Genomic DNA, 20,009 nt, shown 5'->3' with positions numbered 1-20,009 from the left:
TTCCGACAATCAAACATATCTCTAACTGCAAAATAATTTCACAATCGCAAGTCTCTCTCTCTTCGGACCCAAGGTGGAAAGACATCTGTTGAAACGAAACTCCCTCCATTGAAGAGAAAGCAGCAGAGCTCTGTAATGGCGCAGTACTTACAGCTGCAGAGCACCAGAGGAATGCAGTAAATGTGAGTCAAGCGACCGGTCACAGTCCGCACAGATTGGTGAGCATTTTCGTGTTCCCATGTTACTGTTCGTATCACTGTTCACCAAATGTAGCCCGCTCGTTGAGCTCTCGGTTTCACGATTTCACCTTTTTAATGGTGCTATTTTACCGTATATTCATCAGCGATTTTGCTTCTCCACTACGTATTTTATTATCTGTTCTGGATTCAGTAGTTGAGGTTGTTCAGCTCACATTTCTCTCAATTTTCTATATCTGTGCTCTTTGTACGACGCACTTCACGCACACGTTTAGGCATTGAGCTCTTTAGGAAATTATGTGTTTCTTCTTTTAGATGTGAACGAGATTAGTTTCTGTGATGGAGATGCGAATATGTATATAGACAGAGAAGCGGGCAGAGAGCTAGCTCCCATTGCCTCAACCTACAGCTTTTAGGCTTCTTTCAAATCATTTCACTGTAATTTTCAACTTGAATTCTGTGTTGTAAGTCTGTCAATAACCCCTGGCTCATGCGTTTTTTGGTATATTGCAGATTTGGTGGTTTTGGTGTGGTCCAAATGGGGGTTTTAGAGTGAAATTTCAACTTAGATGTCATTTCAATGCTTTGTTGGCTGCTTTTAGCTTTTCTGGGACACTAGGTACTTTATTGGAATTTTTGTATTTTGGAACTGGAAGGGGAGATTCCCTCAAAGAAAAGAAAGATCAGGAAAAAATAAAAATGGTTTGAGTTTCTTGATCTGGGAAACAGCTCATTTTAACTAAGATTTTTTTTTTTTTTTTTTTTTTTAAATTTTTTTTTTATTTTCCTAAAAACTGGTTTGACTAAGTAAAGTTTAGAGCACAGTCTATAAGGTGAAAGTTTGGAACATACATCTCTGTCATCTGCTGCAGTGTTGTTTCAGAAATCATGTGCGCAACTGTGGAGTCAAGTTGTAGTGAATGATATTTGGCATCAACCCTTTGGATTCATTTGGAAATCTCTGAAACAAAGGAGTCTCTATAGATAAGCTTGTTTCCTCTTGTATAGTAATTGATTGTGCCTGCTGTCTCTTCTTAGTTCTGTAGGTGGTTAAAAACTCTCATTCATTTGAGTAATCATAAGCAAAAATACTATTGAAGAAATCCCACTCCCCCAAGGCCTCATCTCCTCAAAAAATAATAAAAATGAAAAGTACTCTCCAGTGGACCTTTATAGCGCAGTTTTCTTGAGTTTCTAGAAAAATGTGTTTGCCCGTTAGTTAAGTGTCTTGTCATTTTTCATTGCAAAGAATCTTGTTTTGCATATATGTATTGTGATGGAATAGTGAGTTTTATGCGTGGGAATCACAACTCAGTTTGGTGGGGGCAGTTTTTACAGTAAATACTGTTGTGTTTTCTTGTTGTTTCATATAGACTTATGGACACTTCAGTGGTTTCTTATTTTTATATTCTGTTGTCCATATCAAGATAATGGTGGGCTTTGCTACTTGCGCGCTGGTTCTGTTGAAGCTCTGAAGGGTGTTCAGGAAGCATTTGTTCAGTGCTAATGAGTCAGGAAGCGAAGAAAGGGAGACAGGATAAGGGTTCTAGTGTTATGGAAAAGGTTATGGTTGCTGTGAAGGCATCCAAGGAAATATCCAAGACTGCTCTTGTTTGGGCTTTGACACATGTTGTTCAACCGGGGGATTGCATTGCACTTCTGGTGGTTGTCCCTTCACACAGTTCTGGTAATTCAAATCTTTCTGTAGATATACTTCTTATTTTCTTAATGAATTCTGTGAACCAAATTTGATTGTTTACAAACATTGATACTTCTATACTTCATTCTGGGTATCACATGGATAATTGTTGATGTATTCTATTAGCAAGTCTATGCTCTATTGATAGTTGCACTGTATTGTTGAATAGCAAAACTAGCTTGTTATTGTTCAAGTTCAGATTATTTTATTTTTATTTTTCTTAAAATTGTAATGGTATCTGTTATCATACTTTAGGTAGAAAATGGACATTTCCAAGGTTTGCAGGAGATTGTGCCAGTGGCCATCGAAGGTCGCATACTGGAACTAGTTCTGAGCAGAAATCTGACATATCTGATTCCTGCTCCCAGATGATCCTTCAGCTCCACAATGTTTATGACCGAAATAAGGTTAGCTCATCTAAGAATTAATCTGGAGAGATGTCCTTGAGTATCACTACATAATAATGAATTGACTTTTCTTGCCATTATGATGCCCAATCAGATAAATGTCAAGATTAGAATTGTTTCTGGGTCACCATGTGGGGCTGTGGCTGCCGAGGCAAAGAGGAGTCAAGCTAACTGGGTTGTCTTGGACAAGTAATACTTATACCTTTTTTTAGTGTTCTTCAATTATGTGGTTTGTATTTCAATTTAAATATAATCTCTTCATTTTGTGCCATTTTGAGCTAATTCATCTATGTTTAAATCTTTTTAGGCAGCTCAAACATGAGGAAAAACGATGCATGGAAGAGCTGCAGTGCAACATTGTAGTAATGAAGCGATCCCAACCAAAAGTTCTTCGCCTTAATTTAGTTGGATCATGTAAAAGGGATACTGAACCTGCCAGTTCATTACCTCCAGAACAATCTGAATCAAGTGAAAATCATGATGTAGACAAGAATCATTCATTGAATTCTACTCGGGGACAACTTGTAACTCCCACAAGTAGTCCAGAGATATTCACTGCGACTGAAGCTGGTACGTCATCAGTTTCTAGTTCTGATCCAGGAACTTCTCCATTTTTCAATGCTGAAGGAAGTAGGGATGTGAAAAAAGAGGAACTCTTAGGTACAAAAGATCACAATGACAATGACTCAGGTTCAGAGAGTGATAGTGAAAAACTGTCTTGTTCCTCAAGTGTAAGGTTCCATCCATGGATGGCAAATATAGTCAATCCACAGTGTCAGTCCTCCCAACAGCTGCAGGAAAGCACTGTTAGATGTAGTAGTCGAGCTCAAAACTCTACAGCAAAGACTATGCTTGAAAAGTTCTCTAAAAATGATGAAGAAGGTGGATTTGGATCACCAAGCTTTAGGTCTGACCTGGATTTCACTGCAAATGTGCGAGATGCAATTTCACTATCCAGAAGTGTGCCTCTTGGCCCTCCCCCCTTGTGTTCAATTTGTCAACACAAGGCACCTGTGTTTGGTAAACCTCCTAGGTGGTTCAGCTACGCCGAGCTTGAACATGCAACAGGAGGATTTTCTCAAGCCAATTTTTTGGCTGAGGGTGGATTTGGCTCTGTTCACAGAGGAGTGCTCCCAGATGGGCAGGTAGTTGCTGTCAAACAACATAAATTGGCAAGTTCCCAAGGGGATCAGGAATTTTGTTCAGAAGTAGAAGTTCTTAGCTGTGCTCAGCACCGCAATGTCGTTATGTTGATAGGATTCTGTATTGAGGATAGCAGAAGGTTGTTAGTCTATGAATACATTTGCAACGGATCTTTAGATTCCCATCTATATGGTATGTGATCCTCCTACCTTGTACATCTTTTATTCTATTATTCTGCATTGCAAATTTAATTAGGATTCTATTACCCTCCAATGATTTTATCTTCAATAAGTAACTGCAACTCTTTACACGGATGGGTTGCTTTGCATGAGCAACACATTTACAGTATAAATCTATGAACTTCATCTTTGTGTGTTGTGTTTTTTTTCTAGTGATTCAGTTTCTGTGGGTAGAAAGAGTGTTTTAATTTCTACTTTATTCATTAAGATTGCCTGAATTTTGTGGCTGGAACTAAAAGATAACCCATGCATTGGTGTATTCAGGACACAACCAAGATCCCTTATTGTGGTCTGCTCGTCAAAAAATTGCTGTTGGAGCTGCAAGAGGACTTCGCTATCTTCACGAGGAGTGTAGAGTAGGCTGCATTGTTCACCGAGACATGCGGCCCAACAACATTCTTATCACCCATGACTTTGAACCACTGGTATATCAAATTCATATTCTGCTACTCTGCTAGTTTAGCTGAATGTTTTCTATACATGCAACTGTGCAATACTGTACATATGAGATTTTTTTTTTTTTTTTTTTGTGATGAATATTATTACTCTACTATTTATTACCCTAGGCAGAAAATGAATGGACTGTACTTCCTCTGTTTGATTTGTATGTCATAGTACACATCTGGTTCAGTTGATTATTTTGCTGTCATAAACTCATAATCTATGTTAGTCTTCATCAGTGGTAATGATATTTGCATTGTATTGAGACTGTTCTTCTGTGTGCAAGGTTGGGGACTTTGGCTTGGCCAGGTGGCAACCTGATGGAGATACCGGCGTTGAAACACGGATCATTGGGACATTTGGGTGTGTGCTTATAAATGTTTCCTTTTCGTGTGGATTATTTTATGTATGCCTAGACAACTAACTGAAATGGCTTGCTTTGTTCAGGTACTTGGCTCCTGAGTACACTCAAAGCAGCCAGATCACAGAAAAAGCTGATGTTTATTCATTTGGTGTGGTCCTCGTGGAGCTTGTTACTGGACGCAAAGCAGTAGATCTTAACAGGCCCAAAGGCCAGCAGTGTCTCACAGAATGGGTTTGTTTCATTGCACTTTTCTCTTTCTCAACTATGGATTATGAATGCTTTTACACATAGAGTGTATGCTCCGATTTCAACTCAATTGCTGCCTTTAACTCTTAACAGGCCCGCCCATTGTTGGAAGAGTATGCCATCGAGGAACTAATAGATCCCCGGCTAGCAAACTGTTATGATGAACACGAGGTTTATTGCATGTTACACGCTGCATCCTTGTGCATACGTCGGGATCCTCAAGCAAGGCCTCGCATGTCTCAGGTAACTCTAAAAGACCTTATGTGCTACACGTGGTTATGTAGTTTCCAACATGAGTTATATCCTTGCACAAGTTCTCTTTCTAAGAACCCGAACAACTGTTTCACTGTTCGTATCATCATTGAATGCAACTCTCCCCCGATTGTATCAGACGGGTATATATATCTGTCTCATTTCAAGATTGTAATGCTGCCTGCATTCATTGTGAAGGTGCTTCGCATGCTTGAAGGGGACCTCATAATGGACTCAGGTCGAATGTCAACACCAGGGCAGAGCAGAAGGATATGGTCAGATGCCTCACCACAGTATCAAAGATACAGCGGCCCTATATTAAACGAGGTGTTGGAGGGGTTTAACCCCAAGCTCTCATTTGAAACAACTAAAATTCCTGGGTGGGAGAAAGATGAAGACATTACCAGAACTTCGTGCGAAGTAACTGTTTCGCATGGTATTGCAGAATTCTAATGGATAATATATGCAGGTTGTTTAAGTAGGCGGGTGGTTTGGTTTATGTATACAAGTGATAATAGTGTTCATGGTTTGTGTAATTCAGCTGGAATTGGAAAGCAGTTGTCTTTTCCTATTGAGTTTATAATAGTTTCTAGTGCTCCGAAGGGAGTGGTTGAGCAGACCGATCAAAAAATTATAAGTCAATTCTTGTCAATATTCTATTGGTTAAATCTGTCACATAGTGTCTGTCGTATTTGATTTACTTCTGATGTGTAATTTACTAATTATTACGTAGTTCATAGTGAATTTGAAAGAGGTATTTTTCTGATGTGTAATTTACTAATTATTACGTAGTTCATAGTGAATTTGAAAGAGTATTTTCCTGGTCACTAAAAAAGATCAATGATTATTACCAACTGCAACAGCCCACGTTAAACAGATTGTGGGCTGAAGGAAAATGTTCAAATAAAAAAAAAGTTGAAATATGTCAAATGACCATATTATTATGAGAAGACATCACACATTCATTGGTTTTGTCATCTTCATCTTGTCACTTTCCATCTTCTGGATGAAGCTGTCAAATGGGCTGAATCTTGTAAATATCTAATTAATAAAGAAGAATAATGATTTTTTTTTTCAAATGTCGATTAGTATAATTGCTTTTCGTATCAAGTATAATTATAATGATATATTTATATTTAATATTATCTAAATATCATATACGGAGTATGATTATACTTAGTATAAAAAAAATCGTAGTAGTTGGTTTCCAAATTCCCGAAAATGATATTATAAAATTATAAAATATAACTTAAAGCACTAAGCAATCTAGTCCCTTCCATACATTGCCCACCTAGTCGCCAAATTTGGTGCTTCCGTCACACTTTTGAAACTGCTTCCGTTTCTTTTTCAGTTAAAGATGATTGAGTCATACCAATTATTGCATAGATTAGTGGAACTAAATTCACTCTAAACAAAAAATTTATCATATAATAGAAAAAATCATAGGAAGTATTTTTTTTTTTTTTTTTTTTTTTTTACATAATTTAAATCATTTTATAGAGTTTTTGAAAGAAATGACAATCTTAATGTAGTATAATTCTTGTATTAAAAAGTCACATTTTTATATAATTTACAAATCATTACACAATTTATAGAATAAATTGAAATTTATCAAGTAATTTAATTATTGATTATTAACTTAAGTCAGCTAATTCACCATTCGTTTTTATTTTTTAAATCTTATAGACAATTTAAAGAAAGGTTACAATGTCGATCCGCACTAGTAATGATTGCAACAGTTACAATTCAAAAAGCTTTGAAATTGTACCGAGCATGATGAAGATAACGTTCTATTGCACCTAGTACAAAACTTGGTGTAATCAACACCTTAAAATTTCCTGGCAATTTAACATTATTACCAATAGGAATAGTTTAAATAGGGGAAACGTAGTATTTTTTATTTTTTTTTTTAAAGAATCTTTAAAATTGTCTTGAAATGGGTAAAGGCGGTTGGATGCCGACATTTTGTGATATACTAGTATCTACTAATAACACAACAAAATGTCATCTCACAAGAACTATGCTCAACTGCTCAAGTAATGATATTACTTAGATTTTTTTATTTTTTTTTTGGTAATGATAAAAGTTAAGCAATTAATATCTCATCCTCTCTGCCGAGATTGGCTGATATAAGTGTTAAATATATTTTAAATTTTCAACTAGAGATGTAGCTCATTAAATAAGAAAAAAAAAAAATCTTAAAGAATCTCATATGGTAGCAATGCATTTAGCCTTTGACTTTATAAGGGTTGAACTTCAAGTGTAATCAACAAGAATAATTGTTTTGAAAAAGAGAGAAAAAATCTATTAGAAAGGTGTTGAACTGTTGAGGAATCATGGATTAACTTTGGAGTTTATTTCTTACAAAATTAAAGCATAAGAAATTTACAACAAAAAGCACAAGAAATATGAGAAAATTAACAACAAACAAATGAACAATCGTTAACAATTCAAAGCAAATAATGGTGGAACGAAAAAATTAAAAGTGAAAACTAAAACATACTTGGAATACAGAATACAGCACACTAAGACGACGGAGCAGATGGAGCGTGGCCGGCTAAGAAAGCGCCGGATTCCTCATCGGCGAACAAATCATCGGTCTTCCTGAAAGCACCGTGGACCAAAACAACCACGGCTCCGACCAGCAGCGAAATGAGGATATTGGCGGTGGCGTTTGTGAAGAGGAGCAGAACGATTGTAGCGACGGAGAGAACAATCAGCACCACGCGGTCGTTAATCAAGCGGCCAACGATGATCAGCGGCTCGTCGCGGAGGAAGTAGAGGAAGAGCCACGCCGCCATGAGGGCGACGAAGACGATGAGCGAGATCGGGTGCCAGAGGAGGCTGAGGAAGAGAATAACGAGGACTACGAGGGCGTAGTTCATCCGGAAGTAGGCGAGGTTCGTTTTGATCCGCGAAACGGCGTCGTGGAAGTTCGAGGGCAGGCCGATAGAGTGGAAGTTGAACATCTCTCGCCACGGCCGCCGCATGCCTAGCCCCTCCTTTATCCGCTCCTTCGTGCGGGAGATGTACTCCAAGCTCGCGCCGGCAGAGGAAGACGTCGGAATTGTGCCGTATGTCGTCATATTTTCCGGCGAATTTCGGACTGCTCAAGGAGGAGAGACGGTGTGATGCGATGCACAGAATAATTTACTTGGTTTCCCTATATAGCGTGACCGGAAATGTGTCTATCTTTGCTTGGTTGACTTTGGTGGGACCCAAGCAATTCTGTCGATTAAAGATCTGAAAGAATCAACGGTTCTGATGGATGGGCGTTCACGGTTGCGGCATGAGTGTGAGCACTGCGAAGCTGACCGTAAAAAAATCCGTTAGGACACGGATGGTATATTGGTATATGTCTAATCATGAGGATACGGGACAACCTGAGTCAAATTGATTAACCGTGATTTGAAATTATAAAATATTAAAATTACAAGTTCTACCATATTGAGATTTCTATTTAACTTTCTTGATTTAAGTCAATCAGTTATGATTTATTTCTTTACAATTCTTTACTGGTTAGAGTTACAATTTATGGTGCACGCCTTCGAATTTTAGTTGCAAATTTCCCTCATCAACCATTGACTTTCTTAATTTAAATTGATCAATTATGACTACCTATTAACCTTCTTAAATTGAGAAAGTCAGCAATTAATAACTTAAATTAATTTACCTCTTTATGACTCCTTACTCGAGATTATAAGACTAATCAAGTAATATGTACGTTGGTCCACGGGATAAGGAATGTTTTTAATTGAATGGATACAAACACTAGGCCCAAGAAGTTGGGTAAAGATTGGGCCATGGCCCATTGTGGGAAAAGGAATAGCTGTAAGTAATGAAAAAGAAATAATAATAGCGCACTTTAGTGTCGTGGGGACGACGATGAGATATAGACGGAGAGATCGGAACGAGGGCCGGCCACTTCCCCCACGTGCCCCTGTCTAAAGCTACAAATCAATTAGTGTTTATTAAGTCATAGTACATCCCGTTGGTCTATTTTCCCCATAAATTATTAATTAAGTTTTAACATATAAAATTATAAGAATTTTAATTATTATAAATAAAAAATATGATGTTTAATGATACTCAAAATTGATATAATCATGTATTGTATTAAATAAATAGTATTAACGCATCTACAATTTCTTCTTTTTCCTTTTCTTTTTAAAAATAATTTGAAGGCGACCGGAAGATTGTGGAAGGATGACAATCATTAGACGCCAAGCCAAGAGACACCTTTTTCTTCTTTCATGTGATAGACTTTTTGAGTTATTATTGGATATGAGCTTTTTAAGTACATAAAATAAATTGTTATAAAAAAATACATAAAATAAATTGTTAAGTAGTTAAATTGTATCTTTGTGGCTCTTACGGATAGTATTTATTCTATATTTTTTTTATCTATTGTAATCTAAAGAGTCAATACCCCACCATGAGAGTTTGATCCAGTGACCTTTCATAAAAAAGAGTCACAACAGTGACATCTGAGTACTAGGTACTTGGCTATGATTTATGTGTGAACATATATTACATTGTAATAGAGTTAGTACATAAAATAAATAAATATAAAGATGTCTTGATACAAAGAATAATAGAAAGTTATGCTTTGGTAATATATTTAATATTTTATTTTTAAATGCTTGTTATATTTGACTATGTTTTAATCTTGTGGATGAAAAAAAAAAAAGAAAAATAGCAATACTCAATAAAATTTATGAAAAATGGGGATGATTTAAATCTTAAATGAGAGAGAAAAAATGGGAGTAAAATAGAGTCATAGGTCGCAATCCACTTGGCGAACCTCTTGCTCTAAGTCTCTAACAAACAAGGGGGCGCAAGTGCTCGAAACAAGTCTGCGGTAGTTTGAACTAGAATTGGTCTCGCCTTTTCTTTTCTTATTTGAGTGTTCTCCTCTTACTAATTGTTTCAAAAAAAATATTAATGAATATTTCAGTCGAAATTTGGAAAAGTATATTTATTTGGTAAGTATTTACCGGGCCAACAACATTCACGTGACTTATATTGTCACTTTATTATTGTCCTTCGGCTTTTGTTTCACCTTTACGTCGTAATGTCCTATTTTATCCACCCACCTTCTAATCACATTTTTCAAAGTGGGGTCGACTTGGGCCATTATTCACATTTAATTATTACACTATTTGTCTGGCCCAACTTAAGAGACCGGCCCAATAAATCATGAAACCCCTATGGCCCATTGGGCTTTTAGTTGAAATTTATCACTTTCTTTATCATTAATGGGTGAATATACCAGGCCTAATTAACCGAATCCAACCTAACCATAAGATGGACTTAGCTTAGCCCTTTTATTGGCCTTGCCTCCACGTGGCCCAAGGATTGTTGCATCATGGTAACATGGTTGTACTAACTATTTGTATTTAAAAAGATTTGATTGACTCGGACATTGGTTTAGTAGATGAAAAATTTCACTTTAAAATTTATTTTGAATTTAAAATGAGCTCATTTTATGCAGAAGTATATAATTTGATGTTAAGTTTCAGAATCAGACTCAGTTTATCTTCTCATTAGTACAACTTGAAATATTAAAATAGCTCTTGAGCGACGTTGAGGCAACAATCCAATCACGATGGCTTAAAAAGGTTATTGCGCCTATACGGGCAGCTCAATTGCTCACATGAGTAAAGTTTGGAAAGAATGACTAAGGATCGAGTCTCACCAGCCATAGTGTGAGAGTAATCTCTCAAAGTAGGGGTGTTCCCAGATGCTTTGTTAGGTGGGGTTGATGATTAACCTTAAGGAAGAATTAAAAAGGTTAATGTACACTACTTTAAATGAAGTTGAAACTTGAACTCATTATACTAAGTACTAACCTATTAAAAGAGCTGTCTCAAATAAGACTCGATCAAAAACCCGACTAGTTTAGTAATATTCGGTACAACCAAGTCCACAAAGCTGAGGCACACATGGGGGGTTAATGCCTTCCACATCTATCACAAAGAAAACTTCAACTTAAAGAAGACACTAAGTCATACGAACTAAAGAGTTGCCTCTACGATTAACCATCCACTTCTTCACAAGATTCTCCAACCTCTCATCCCCATTACAAGTTTCCACACGCATCTATCTTTGATTACAAAAAATGCACACCTATCTGTACTGTCCATTAAAAAAAAATAACAGATTTACCTACCTTCATATATCCACATGCCTAACCATCTTCTTTCAGAACTATTTCAAGAACCTGCAAACTCTAGTGTCATCATCCCATTTTCTGACAGAGACAATAAACAATGGAGCAGAAGTTTCTCCATGGAATGCTCGAGGTGTCAATCTTTCGGGCCACGATGAGCAAACCATCCGTGCCCTTCAAAGTAAGTCCCTGCATGGCTGCATTTACAATCCGCAAATGCATGAAAGTTTTGTAATTTCTGTTCTGTTGAGTTTGTTTCATATAGAGATTAGGAATATGAGTTTATCTAGAAATATAAGTGAAGCGGTGAGAATTAAAAGAATAGTTTCACTTCCATGGACGTAAGCACATTGCCAACCACCATGTAAATCTAGTCTTCTTTACTTTCTGTCATTATTATTGTTTCTTGTTCTGGTTAATCTCAACATGATAATCTTGTTTCTCTGCAGTGTATTTCTGTGAGTGGGAAGCCTGCATATGTGACAATCAAGCTGGGAAACCAGAAGGTGGCTAAAACCAGCAGCGAGCGTGACCGGGTATGGAACCAGACATTCCAGATTCTCTGTGCTCATCCTGCCGACACCACAGTCACGATCGAGCTGAGAACGAAGTGTTCTGTGCTGGGGAGATTCGATTTCCAAGGCGATCGCCTTTTGAATGGCGAGAGTTTGATCGAGGGGTTCTTCCCACTGAAAATGGAGAGTGGGAAGGCAAACAAGAAACTGAAGTTGCAGTTCATACTGTGGTTTAAGCCTGCAGAATATGAGGCAAGTTGGGGGAAGGCATTGGAGAATGGTGGATTCATGGGACTGAGGAATGCTACTTTCCCACAAAGATCAAACTGTTCTGTCACACTGTACCAGGATGCTCACCATAAACATGAATTCCAACCGCCATTCGCGAAACCAAAGAATTTGTGGGAGGATATATACAAAGCCATTGATGGTGCAAAACATCTGGTGTACATTGCAGGCTGGTCTTTCAATCCAAACATAGTCCTAGTAAGTGCAACAGGCTCTGATACCATGTTAAGGTCAAACCATACTAAAAGATTGAATTAGCTAGTCTAATACATGGCCTTATAAACCTATATGTTCTCTCTTATTTTATCAATGTGGACTCTTAACAGATATATTCGCCAGGTTCGCGATCCCCAGACAGAAATTCAGCAAGCTAGAGGAGTGAAGCTGGGAGAGTTGCTGAAGCTCAAAGCAGAAGAAGGTGTGGCAGTGAGGGTTATGCTGTGGGACGACGAAACATCCTTGCCAATCATCAGAAACAAAGGGGTGATGGGCACACGAGACGAGGATTCATCAGCATATTTCAAGAACACGAAAGTGGTCTGCAAATTGGTTCCCAGATCACACCACAAGCTGCCATCCTGCTTTGCACATCACCAGAAGACCATAACAGTGGACACCAGGAAGAACCCAGGCTCAAGTGCTAGAGAAATCATGTCATTTCTCGGTGGTTTGGATCTATTCGATGGGCGCTACGATACACAACAACATTCGCTCTTCCACACACTCAACGCAGAATCCCACTGCTATGATTTCTACCAAACAAGCCTCCCAGGAGCCAGCATCCACAAAGGAGGGCCAAGAGAGCCATGGCATGACACCCATTCTTGTGTCACAGGCCAAGCTGCACTTGATGTTCTTAGCAATTTCGAGCACAGATGGATAAAGCAATGTGACCCTTCATTTCTGGTCCCAATAACCTCCATACCAGAACTCAATAACAATCAAACCGACCTCGATTCCTCTGAAAGGGATTGGAAAGTTCAAGTCTTTAGATCCATTGATCATGTGTCCACAACCCCTTTGCCAAGAAACATGCCAGTAGAGAGCAGCATCCAAGAAGCCTATGTAGAGGCCATCAGGCGTGCAGACCGGTTTCTATACATCGAGAATCAGTATTTCATCGGTGGATGCCATCTCTGGGAGCAAGACCAGAACTGTGGCTGCAGAAACTTAATCCCTGTGGAAATAGCACTAAAGATTGCCAGCAAAATCAGAGCAAACGAGCGGTTTGCAGCCTACATCGTGATGCCAATGTGGCCAGAAGGAGCCCCGGAGAGCGATTCAGTTCAGGATATACTGCACTGGACTAGAGAAACAATGAAGATGATGTATAGGATAATAGGTGAAGCCATAGCAGAAAGTGGTAGCCATGGCCACCCCAGAGATTACTTGAATTTCTTCTGCCTTGCTAATCGAGAAGAAGTGATCAAGGGAGAGTTTATACCTCCCTACTCTCCTCACCCTTCATCTCACTACTGGAAGGCTCAGAAACACAGGAGATTCATGGTTTATGTCCATTCCAAGCTCATGATAGGTATGATAACCTTAGCTTCCTCAAAAAACTTAACTTTATCAGTGGAATCAAAGATACATAACTATTGTTTCTTTGTTCCCCAACCTTTTTCAGTGGATGATACATACCTGCTAATAGGCTCAGCCAATGTGAACCAAAGATCCATGGATGGACAACGAGACACAGAAATCGCGATAGGATGTTATCAGTCAAGGAGTGAAGAAGCAATGATAGATCATGGAGACATTCATGCATATAGGATGTCATTATGGTATGAACACACTGGAAAAGCAGATAGAGAGTTCCTAGAGCCTCAGAATCTGGAATGTGTGCAGAAGGTTTGTTCCATTGGAGAGAAGATGTGGAAAATATACAGTTCAGATGATGTCACAGACATGAAAGGTGTCCACTTAGTCAGTTATCCTGTTAGCATAACAAGAGAAGGTCATGTTGAGGATCTAATGGAGATTAATGGTCATTTTCCAGACACAGAAACACCAGTCAAAGGAAAAAGATCAAAAGTTCTTGCCCCTATGATAACAACATAAGCCAATTGTAGGGGCAACCCAGTCAAGTTGGTCAGACTGTTGACTTGGTAACCGGAAGGTTACAAGTTTGACTCCCAACAGCCTATCTGCCTTCTTGGTCTGAGCTGGTCAGCTATGGACAACCTAGACTGGTTTACCTCCTTGTCACCCGAAAACATAAGCCAATTGCCATATCAATGTGTTTCTGTCATGGTTCACTTCAAAGACAAAAGCCTACTTTTCATTATTCCTAGGTTTGTGTAATTGTGTATAGGCACATTATAGTGCAATATATCTGACTGTTCACTGTAAAGATTACACAAAAATAAAGAGAATTTTAATGATGTCAGTTTTTTTTTTTCTTTGAATTTTATTATCAATTAATCATACTTGAACAAATACTGGGGGGTTACAGCTAGAGAACTAATTCAATCAACAGTTACAATTTTTTGGCATTTAATTCTACAGACTATAGTGATGTAAAGATAAGCCTTATGAAACCTCTTTTCATGGAAAAATGAAGATAGGATTTAGCACAAAGTTACCAGAGGCATGGCTGCAGATACTTCTTTCACTCTCCAGTGTCCTGATTGGTTTCCATATCGGCTCGTCCCTTCATAGAGAAAATAAGGTTAGTCTATTACTGGTAGTACAGTGTCCCGTTTCAACTAAAAGTTTAATATTTTATATATATTATGCTCAATGTTGTCATAGGATGTTGATATGATCTGTCATCCTTGTATCTGTACTAGGTTGATGTCCTGAAACTTGTGGCCTTATCAGAAGATCAGACTCCAAAATGCTTACCTGCAGCTTTCAAAGCAGATAACATACCTAAAGTAACAGTAAATCTTGATTAGTTATGATTTGGTTTTACCATGAGTATCATTTTTTCATTCTTGGTTTATTTGTTGATCTTAATTCTTAATAGATATTCGCCAGAACAAATCCCCGCGGTGCAGAAAGATTGCCCCCTGGGATTGTGCAGCCTTATTCGAGTTTCAGGTTCAATAATGGTGCAGAAAAGCCTAAGTACCTACTAACAGTAACAGCTGGAATGGAACAAAAAGACACAGTTAACAAGATTGTCTCTAAGGTTTGTGTAAGTTAAGGTTATCCACTAGCTGTTGTTATGCTGCATTCCTCATTGGCTCCTCACATGTTGATGGGTTTTAGTTCTCTGAAAATTTTGCAATTGTGTTATTCCATTATGATGGAAGGGCGAGCGAGTGGGATGAATTTGAATGGTCGAATCGCGCCATTCATGTCAGTGCCAGAAAACAAACCAAATGGTAACTAATTTAACTGCCACAATCTTCACTGCAAAATCACAGCAGCATTGAGTTTATAAAGATTGTATTTTTCCTGAATATATGCAGGTGGTATGCGAAACGCTTTCTCCACCCGGGAATTGTAGCCCAATATGAGTATATATTTATCTGGGATGAAGATCTTGGGGTGGAACACTTCAATGCAGATAGGTAAGAGAAACATCCTTAATTGACAGGAAACATGGAACAGTTCACTGTTTCATGAACTGACAATTTGTAGCCATGATGTTCTGTGTTGTTTAGGTACATTGGGCTGGTCAGGAAACATGGATTGGAGATATCACAGCCTGCAATTGTATCAAAGAAAGGCTTGACATGGCTGATGACAAAGAAGAGGCGCAATGTTGAAGTGCATAGGTAGCTGAGACGTATTTTTAGTTGAGACAGAACACATATGTTCTTCGGGTTTCCTTTAACAGTGTCATCATTCTTGCAGGAGGGTGAAGGAAGTATGGCCTGGCCAGTGCCCTGACCCAAATCTGCCTCCCTGTGCAGGGTACACCAGCTGCCTTCAATTCTGTAAAACTAAAACTTCTTAAACAACATTTACAATATACAATAATGTCATTTGTCGGTAATCCTAGCCAAGTTGGTCAAGTTGTTTGACTTGGTAACCACAAGGTTATAAGTTCGATTCCCTCTTGATTTGAGCCGGTCAGCTATGAGCAACTTAGGCTGGTTTATATCTTTCACTTTTTTGTGGTCTTTTGCCGGTTAAGGTTATAAGGCAGGGTTTACAGAGTTGCGGGTTTCCCTTGTCAATCAAAAATAATGTCATTTGTGATTATAGGTTTGTGGAGATCATGGCACCAGTATTCTCCAGAGAATCATGGAGCTGTGTTTGGAACTTGATTCAGGTGTTCATTTTATGATTAAGCTCAGATAAATACTTGTTCTTGAGCCATTATTTCTTGATTCTATCTGGAAATCTTGTTTCTGCAGAATGACTTAGTGCATGGATGGGGTCTTGATTTTGCCCTGTGGAGATGTGTAGAAGTAAGGACACAAGATTACACCCGTGCTCACTTCATTTCTCCAGTTTTCCATTATTTTTCTAGAAAAATTGAAAAAAAAAATCAATTTTACTTTCCTACAGGTCTTAATTTTTCTTGGTTTATAACTTGCCCTTTTTTATGTGCAGAATGCACATGAGAAGATAGGAGTTGTAGATGATCAATGGATAGAGCATTTGGTCCTACCCTCACTTGGAAACCAAGGAGAGTCCATAGATGGAAAGCAACCATGGCAAGGGGTAAGAATATTGAAAAAAATGCAAAAACATTACACAATTAAACTACTTATCATCAAATCGTAAAGTTTCTTGACTGATCGACCCTAACCACTTGAAGGTCCGAGCAAGGTGCTTCAAGGAATGGAAAGAATTTGAAAGGAGGATGGAGCAAGCAGAAAAGAATCAGTCCAGGTGGAGATCACATTAGGAGAATGAACAATTGGACCTTCAAACAGCAAGCATGCATGGCTGCAGCCTTGAGATGATGAGTATTCAAATAATGCACAGCTTAGAAATGTTCATGAAAATAGAAATGACATATAAAATGTCGGATTGAACAATAGCATGTGCGGTTATTATTACATATTTAGTTAGACAGACCAAAAACTATGGTTGCTTGTTTTGTGCTCTATTTTAAACCGTTTAAAATTGTCCACAATTTGACTACAAATGTTATATTTAATATAAATCATTTTTTGCTGAATATTCGCAAAGAATATTCTATTAGAACCGTGCACGCTCGTCCAAAAAATTTCTTGATGCAAATTATAGACCAAAGAATGAGAGCAACTCTGATCAAGTTGGTTAAACTGTTAATCACAATTTTTCAAATTCAATTCTTAACGAGAACAACTCACTAACTTTCTTGGTTAAATTCGGACAGTTATAGATAATTTAAATTTCTTTTTGGGTATATCCAAGATTTTCACCATTTCTTGGTTAAATTCGGACAGTTATAGATAATTTAAATTTCTTTTTTGGTATATCCAGGATTTCCACCATCAACACATACTAATCCCCTAGCGAAATTTAAAACTGCTCCATTCTCCATTCGAACTCTTAGCTTTTGGTTAAAGATGAATGAGTCTCTTCCACTCAACCACACCTAGGGTATAAAAATCCTAAATTGGTTTAATTTATAGAATGCAAATTATTTCTCAGGTAACGTGTCAGAATTGATCCAGGAGAAACAAAATATCATTTGTGCGGTTTTGAGATTATCCATGTCTTTTACCCCATCACATCAACTTCCATGGCAATAATTGCAGCTATGCTGTACAGATGCCCATGAATGATTGATTGCGCAATGTATATCAGCTTATCTTCCAGTCAGAGTGTCAGTATCCCATTCTTGTCCACAATCTCCTTTTGGTCTCTGTAAAATATTAACTGTGAAAAAACTTCAACAACATTGAATGTGACTGTTCTTCTGCACCATACCAGCTAGGGAATGAATCGTTCTGGTTCTGGTTCTAGTTCATCTTCCTGGGTAAAAAAAAAAAAAAAAAAGCTCACATTTTCAATACTATATCTTGAACCTGAGATTCTTTGCTTTCTGGGCGATTTCATTTTGAGGATTGTGGTTTCTTTGGGCGCAGAGACGGAGAGGATCAAGTTCGCTCGACCTGTGCACGGCGGTTTTCACGCCATTCATCGCTCTGGTTAGGGCTTTCTTCTTCAGCTTAGCCGGTTGCTTCCATTTCCGCCACCATTCCGATAAGCTCTCTTTCTCTCTCAATCATCTTGTTCGCCTCTCTCGTGACTCCCCTTGTACTACTTCCTTTTCTTTGAATATGCTAATAATGCAGTATGATTCTGGAATAATGAATTTGAAATCTGAGCTTTAAGGGTCTAATCTCTGGAACATATGATCAATGTTACACAGTTTCGGTTAATGAAATCGAGGCATTGTATGAGCTTTACAAGAAGCTGAGCAGTTCAGTGTTTGATGATGGCCGCATACACAAGGTATTCTCTTGGAACATTTGCTTACATTCTGAGCTAATTGCAGTTTATAGTTTGTGCATATCTGCATTTATGCTGTTTGAATCTTGATTGATCGAGTGTATATCATTGCAAGATTTTGATAATTATGGCTTCTTACTGTTGAGCATATAACCATTAATGTGCAATCCAACTATCAGCTTAAGCTTTTAGTCGAGATGGAGCACATGCTTCAATTCTTACTGTCATACATTATGTAATGATTTGCGTTTCATCCTTGATTTTCTTGTCCAAACTTTGAAGGAGGCGTTTCAGCTGGCACTCTTCAATACAAATACGAGGGAGAACATTATGCTGGATAGGGTACATTCTTGGGGCATAGAAACGTAGACTCTGAAGAACTTTTCTCAATCTGCTGAGGAAGTTTTGTTTATCGATTTTCTGTTGATGTTTGTCTTCCATCTAGGTATTTGATCTTTTCGATGAGAAGAGAAATGGAGTCATTGAGTTCGATGAGTTTGTTCACACACTGAGTATATTCCATCCCAATACTCCAACGGAGAAAAAGATTGATTGTAAGTATTGGAATAGCCTTACCATCATGCCCCGATGAAAGGCGTTCTTTACATTAACACTACATTTGTGTCTGGATTCTGGCAGTTGCGTTTGAGCTCTATGATTTGAGGCAAACGGGATACATTGGCCCAGATGAAGTGAGTATATTCATGAACAAACGAACAGCATGTCCTAATGAGTTTTTGTTGTATGGCAGACATTACCTAGTTTTGTCGAATTAGCTGAGTATGCTACTTAGTAGTTTGATGACATTTGCCTAGAACAATAACATTGATGTAGAATGTCACTAAGGGTAATCAGTTGTTAGGTCAGAAAAATGGTGGTTGCCATCTTAAAGGAGACCGGTGTATCTCTGTCAAGCGATGCTCTTGAAGCCATTATAGAAAAGGCAAGATTTTCTCTAGTGTTTTCTGCGTTTATTTCTGCAACAAGCTGATGGTGATTCTCTTTTGCAGACATTTGAGGATGCTGACAGTGATATGGATGGTAAGATCAACAAAGACGATTGGAGAACCCTGGTTGCTAGGCACCCGACTTTGTTGAAGAATATGACTCTTTCTCAGCTCAAGTAATGTGATCTCCCCTTCACACTTCTAACTACTTATGACTAAATATCCAATATATTGAACTAGCTAGCATACATTTGTATTTGGTTGGCTTAAGAACACACTTTAATCAACCCACTAAAACCAAAAAAATGGCGATTATTTCTCCATATTATTTTCTTTATCTAGGTAGGCTAAAAGGTTATGTGAGAAGCCGAGAAAGCCTAATCTCATCAAGATTGACTAATTCTCGAGTTTCACAGTGTTTTCAACTTGACTATTTGCCTGCAGGAATGTAACTACAGTGTTCCCTAGTTTTATATTCAACACTGAAGTTGATGACTGATGTCACATCATCCATGCATTTATGAAGGTATCTTCTTCTTCTTCTCTCGTTCTTTTCTTTCATATATATGTTATGTGGAGCAGTCTAATGTGTTTAACAGACCATTGATGAAAATGCAGGATTGCAGGTAAAGCATCCAACTGAATGCAGAAAGGATTAAAATGTCCAATTGTTGACAGATTGTAATATTTGGGAGGTTTATGTATTGGATTATTTTGTTCAATTTAATTTTTATATTTTTGTTGATTTTGT

General features: G+C 37.9%; 5 protein-coding genes across 10 annotated transcripts; 4 read left to right on the top strand and 1 right to left on the bottom strand.

Moving 5' to 3' along the window:
• Positions 1 to 5,656, top strand: LOC109187594 (inactive protein kinase SELMODRAFT_444075-like). Of its 2 annotated transcripts, XM_019337823.1 has the most exons (10): positions 1 to 218; positions 1,625 to 1,884; positions 2,152 to 2,303; positions 2,398 to 2,492; positions 2,611 to 3,638; positions 3,950 to 4,110; positions 4,413 to 4,489; positions 4,574 to 4,721; positions 4,830 to 4,979; positions 5,187 to 5,656. In XM_019337823.1, exons 2-10 carry the CDS (start codon positions 1,704 to 1,706, stop codon positions 5,439 to 5,441), a joined length of 2,247 nt encoding a protein of 748 aa, XP_019193368.1. In that variant the 5' UTR covers positions 1 to 218; positions 1,625 to 1,703; the 3' UTR covers positions 5,442 to 5,656. The 2 variants fall into 2 exon arrangements, with proteins under 2 accessions (XP_019193368.1, XP_019193369.1); XM_019337824.1 differs by lacking the exon at positions 1 to 218 and having other exon boundaries at positions 1,016 to 1,884.
• A 1,637-nt stretch (positions 5,657 to 7,293) lies between these two features.
• On the bottom strand, positions 7,294 to 8,146 carry LOC109187602 (PRA1 family protein F3-like). Its single transcript, XM_019337837.1, has one exon. It carries the CDS (start codon positions 8,072 to 8,074, stop codon positions 7,514 to 7,516), a length of 561 nt encoding a protein of 186 aa, XP_019193382.1. The 5' UTR covers positions 8,075 to 8,146; the 3' UTR covers positions 7,294 to 7,513.
• A 2,987-nt stretch (positions 8,147 to 11,133) lies between these two features.
• On the top strand, positions 11,134 to 15,965 carry LOC109187592 (phospholipase D alpha 4). 2 transcript variants are annotated; one of them, XM_019337822.1, is made up of 5 exons: positions 11,134 to 11,341; positions 11,610 to 12,161; positions 12,303 to 13,497; positions 13,591 to 14,073; positions 15,938 to 15,965. In XM_019337822.1, the coding sequence occupies exons 1-4, from the start codon at positions 11,261 to 11,263 to the stop codon at positions 14,022 to 14,024; spliced, it is 2,262 nt and encodes a 753-aa protein (XP_019193367.1). In that variant the 5' UTR covers positions 11,134 to 11,260; the 3' UTR covers positions 14,025 to 14,073; positions 15,938 to 15,965. The 2 variants fall into 2 exon arrangements, with proteins under 2 accessions (XP_019193367.1, XP_019193366.1); XM_019337821.1 differs by lacking the exon at positions 15,938 to 15,965 and having other exon boundaries at positions 13,591 to 14,356.
• On the top strand, positions 14,521 to 16,984 carry LOC109187461. Its single transcript, XM_019337648.1, has 11 exons — positions 14,521 to 14,634; positions 14,756 to 14,848; positions 14,935 to 15,099; positions 15,180 to 15,295; positions 15,383 to 15,484; positions 15,578 to 15,691; positions 15,771 to 15,830; positions 16,125 to 16,191; positions 16,277 to 16,330; positions 16,476 to 16,586; positions 16,684 to 16,984. The coding sequence occupies exons 1-11, from the start codon at positions 14,521 to 14,523 to the stop codon at positions 16,771 to 16,773; spliced, it is 1,086 nt and encodes a 361-aa protein (XP_019193193.1). The 3' UTR covers positions 16,774 to 16,984.
• Positions 16,985 to 17,634: 650 nt separating this feature from the next.
• LOC109187598 (calcineurin B-like protein 3) lies at positions 17,635 to 20,000 on the top strand. 4 transcript variants are annotated; one of them, XM_019337833.1, is made up of 11 exons: positions 17,687 to 17,835; positions 17,945 to 18,116; positions 18,232 to 18,314; positions 18,594 to 18,653; positions 18,757 to 18,865; positions 18,951 to 19,003; positions 19,174 to 19,254; positions 19,322 to 19,378; positions 19,415 to 19,434; positions 19,703 to 19,784; positions 19,877 to 20,000. In XM_019337833.1, exons 1-10 carry the CDS (start codon positions 17,797 to 17,799, stop codon positions 19,755 to 19,757), a joined length of 729 nt encoding a protein of 242 aa, XP_019193378.1. In that variant the 5' UTR covers positions 17,687 to 17,796; the 3' UTR covers positions 19,758 to 19,784; positions 19,877 to 20,000. The 4 variants fall into 4 exon arrangements, with proteins under 4 accessions (XP_019193376.1, XP_019193377.1, XP_019193375.1 ...); XM_019337831.1 differs by having other exon boundaries at positions 17,635 to 17,835; positions 19,322 to 19,434; positions 19,858 to 20,000; XM_019337832.1 differs by having other exon boundaries at positions 17,663 to 17,835; positions 17,945 to 18,104; positions 19,322 to 19,434.
• Positions 20,001 to 20,009: the final 9 nt, after the last annotated feature.

Source organism: Ipomoea nil, unplaced genomic scaffold (genome assembly GCF_001879475.1).
Source record: "Ipomoea nil cultivar Tokyo-kokei standard unplaced genomic scaffold, Asagao_1.1 scaffold1421, whole genome shotgun sequence".
In the NCBI taxonomy this organism is placed as follows: Eukaryota; Viridiplantae; Streptophyta; class Magnoliopsida; order Solanales; family Convolvulaceae; genus Ipomoea; species Ipomoea nil.
Note: the sequence above shows the minus strand (reverse complement) of the source record. Positions and strands in the feature narration are given on the sequence as shown.

Excerpts from the sequence above, each read along its gene's own strand:
- LOC109187594 (XM_019337823.1), top strand. The coding sequence starts at position 1,704 with ATGAGTCAGGAAGCGAAGAAAGGGAGACAGGATAAGGGTTCTAGTGTT. Across the intron at positions 2,304-2,397 it reads ATGTTTATGACCGAAATAAG|ATAAATGTCAAGATTAGAAT; the intron begins GTTAGCTCATCT and ends ATGCCCAATCAG. Across the intron at positions 4,111-4,412 it reads CCCATGACTTTGAACCACTG|GTTGGGGACTTTGGCTTGGC; the intron begins GTATATCAAATT and ends TCTGTGTGCAAG.
- LOC109187602 (XM_019337837.1), bottom strand. The coding sequence starts at position 8,074 with ATGACGACATACGGCACAATTCCGACGTCTTCCTCTGCCGGCGCGAGC.
- LOC109187592 (XM_019337822.1), top strand. The coding sequence starts at position 11,261 with ATGGAGCAGAAGTTTCTCCATGGAATGCTCGAGGTGTCAATCTTTCGG. Across the intron at positions 11,342-11,609 it reads AACCATCCGTGCCCTTCAAA|TGTATTTCTGTGAGTGGGAA; the intron begins GTAAGTCCCTGC and ends GTTTCTCTGCAG. Across the intron at positions 12,162-12,302 it reads TCAATCCAAACATAGTCCTA|GTTCGCGATCCCCAGACAGA; the intron begins GTAAGTGCAACA and ends TATATTCGCCAG.
- LOC109187461 (XM_019337648.1), top strand. The coding sequence starts at position 14,521 with ATGAAGATAGGATTTAGCACAAAGTTACCAGAGGCATGGCTGCAGATA. Across the intron at positions 14,849-14,934 it reads ATAACATACCTAAAGTAACA|ATATTCGCCAGAACAAATCC; the intron begins GTAAATCTTGAT and ends AATTCTTAATAG. Across the intron at positions 15,692-15,770 it reads CGCAATGTTGAAGTGCATAG|GAGGGTGAAGGAAGTATGGC; the intron begins GTAGCTGAGACG and ends TCATTCTTGCAG.
- LOC109187598 (XM_019337831.1), top strand. The coding sequence starts at position 17,797 with ATGAATCGTTCTGGTTCTGGTTCTAGTTCATCTTCCTGG. Across the intron at positions 18,315-18,593 it reads ATGATGGCCGCATACACAAG|GAGGCGTTTCAGCTGGCACT; the intron begins GTATTCTCTTGG and ends CAAACTTTGAAG. Across the intron at positions 19,435-19,702 it reads ATGACTCTTTCTCAGCTCAA|GAATGTAACTACAGTGTTCC; the intron begins GTAATGTGATCT and ends ATTTGCCTGCAG.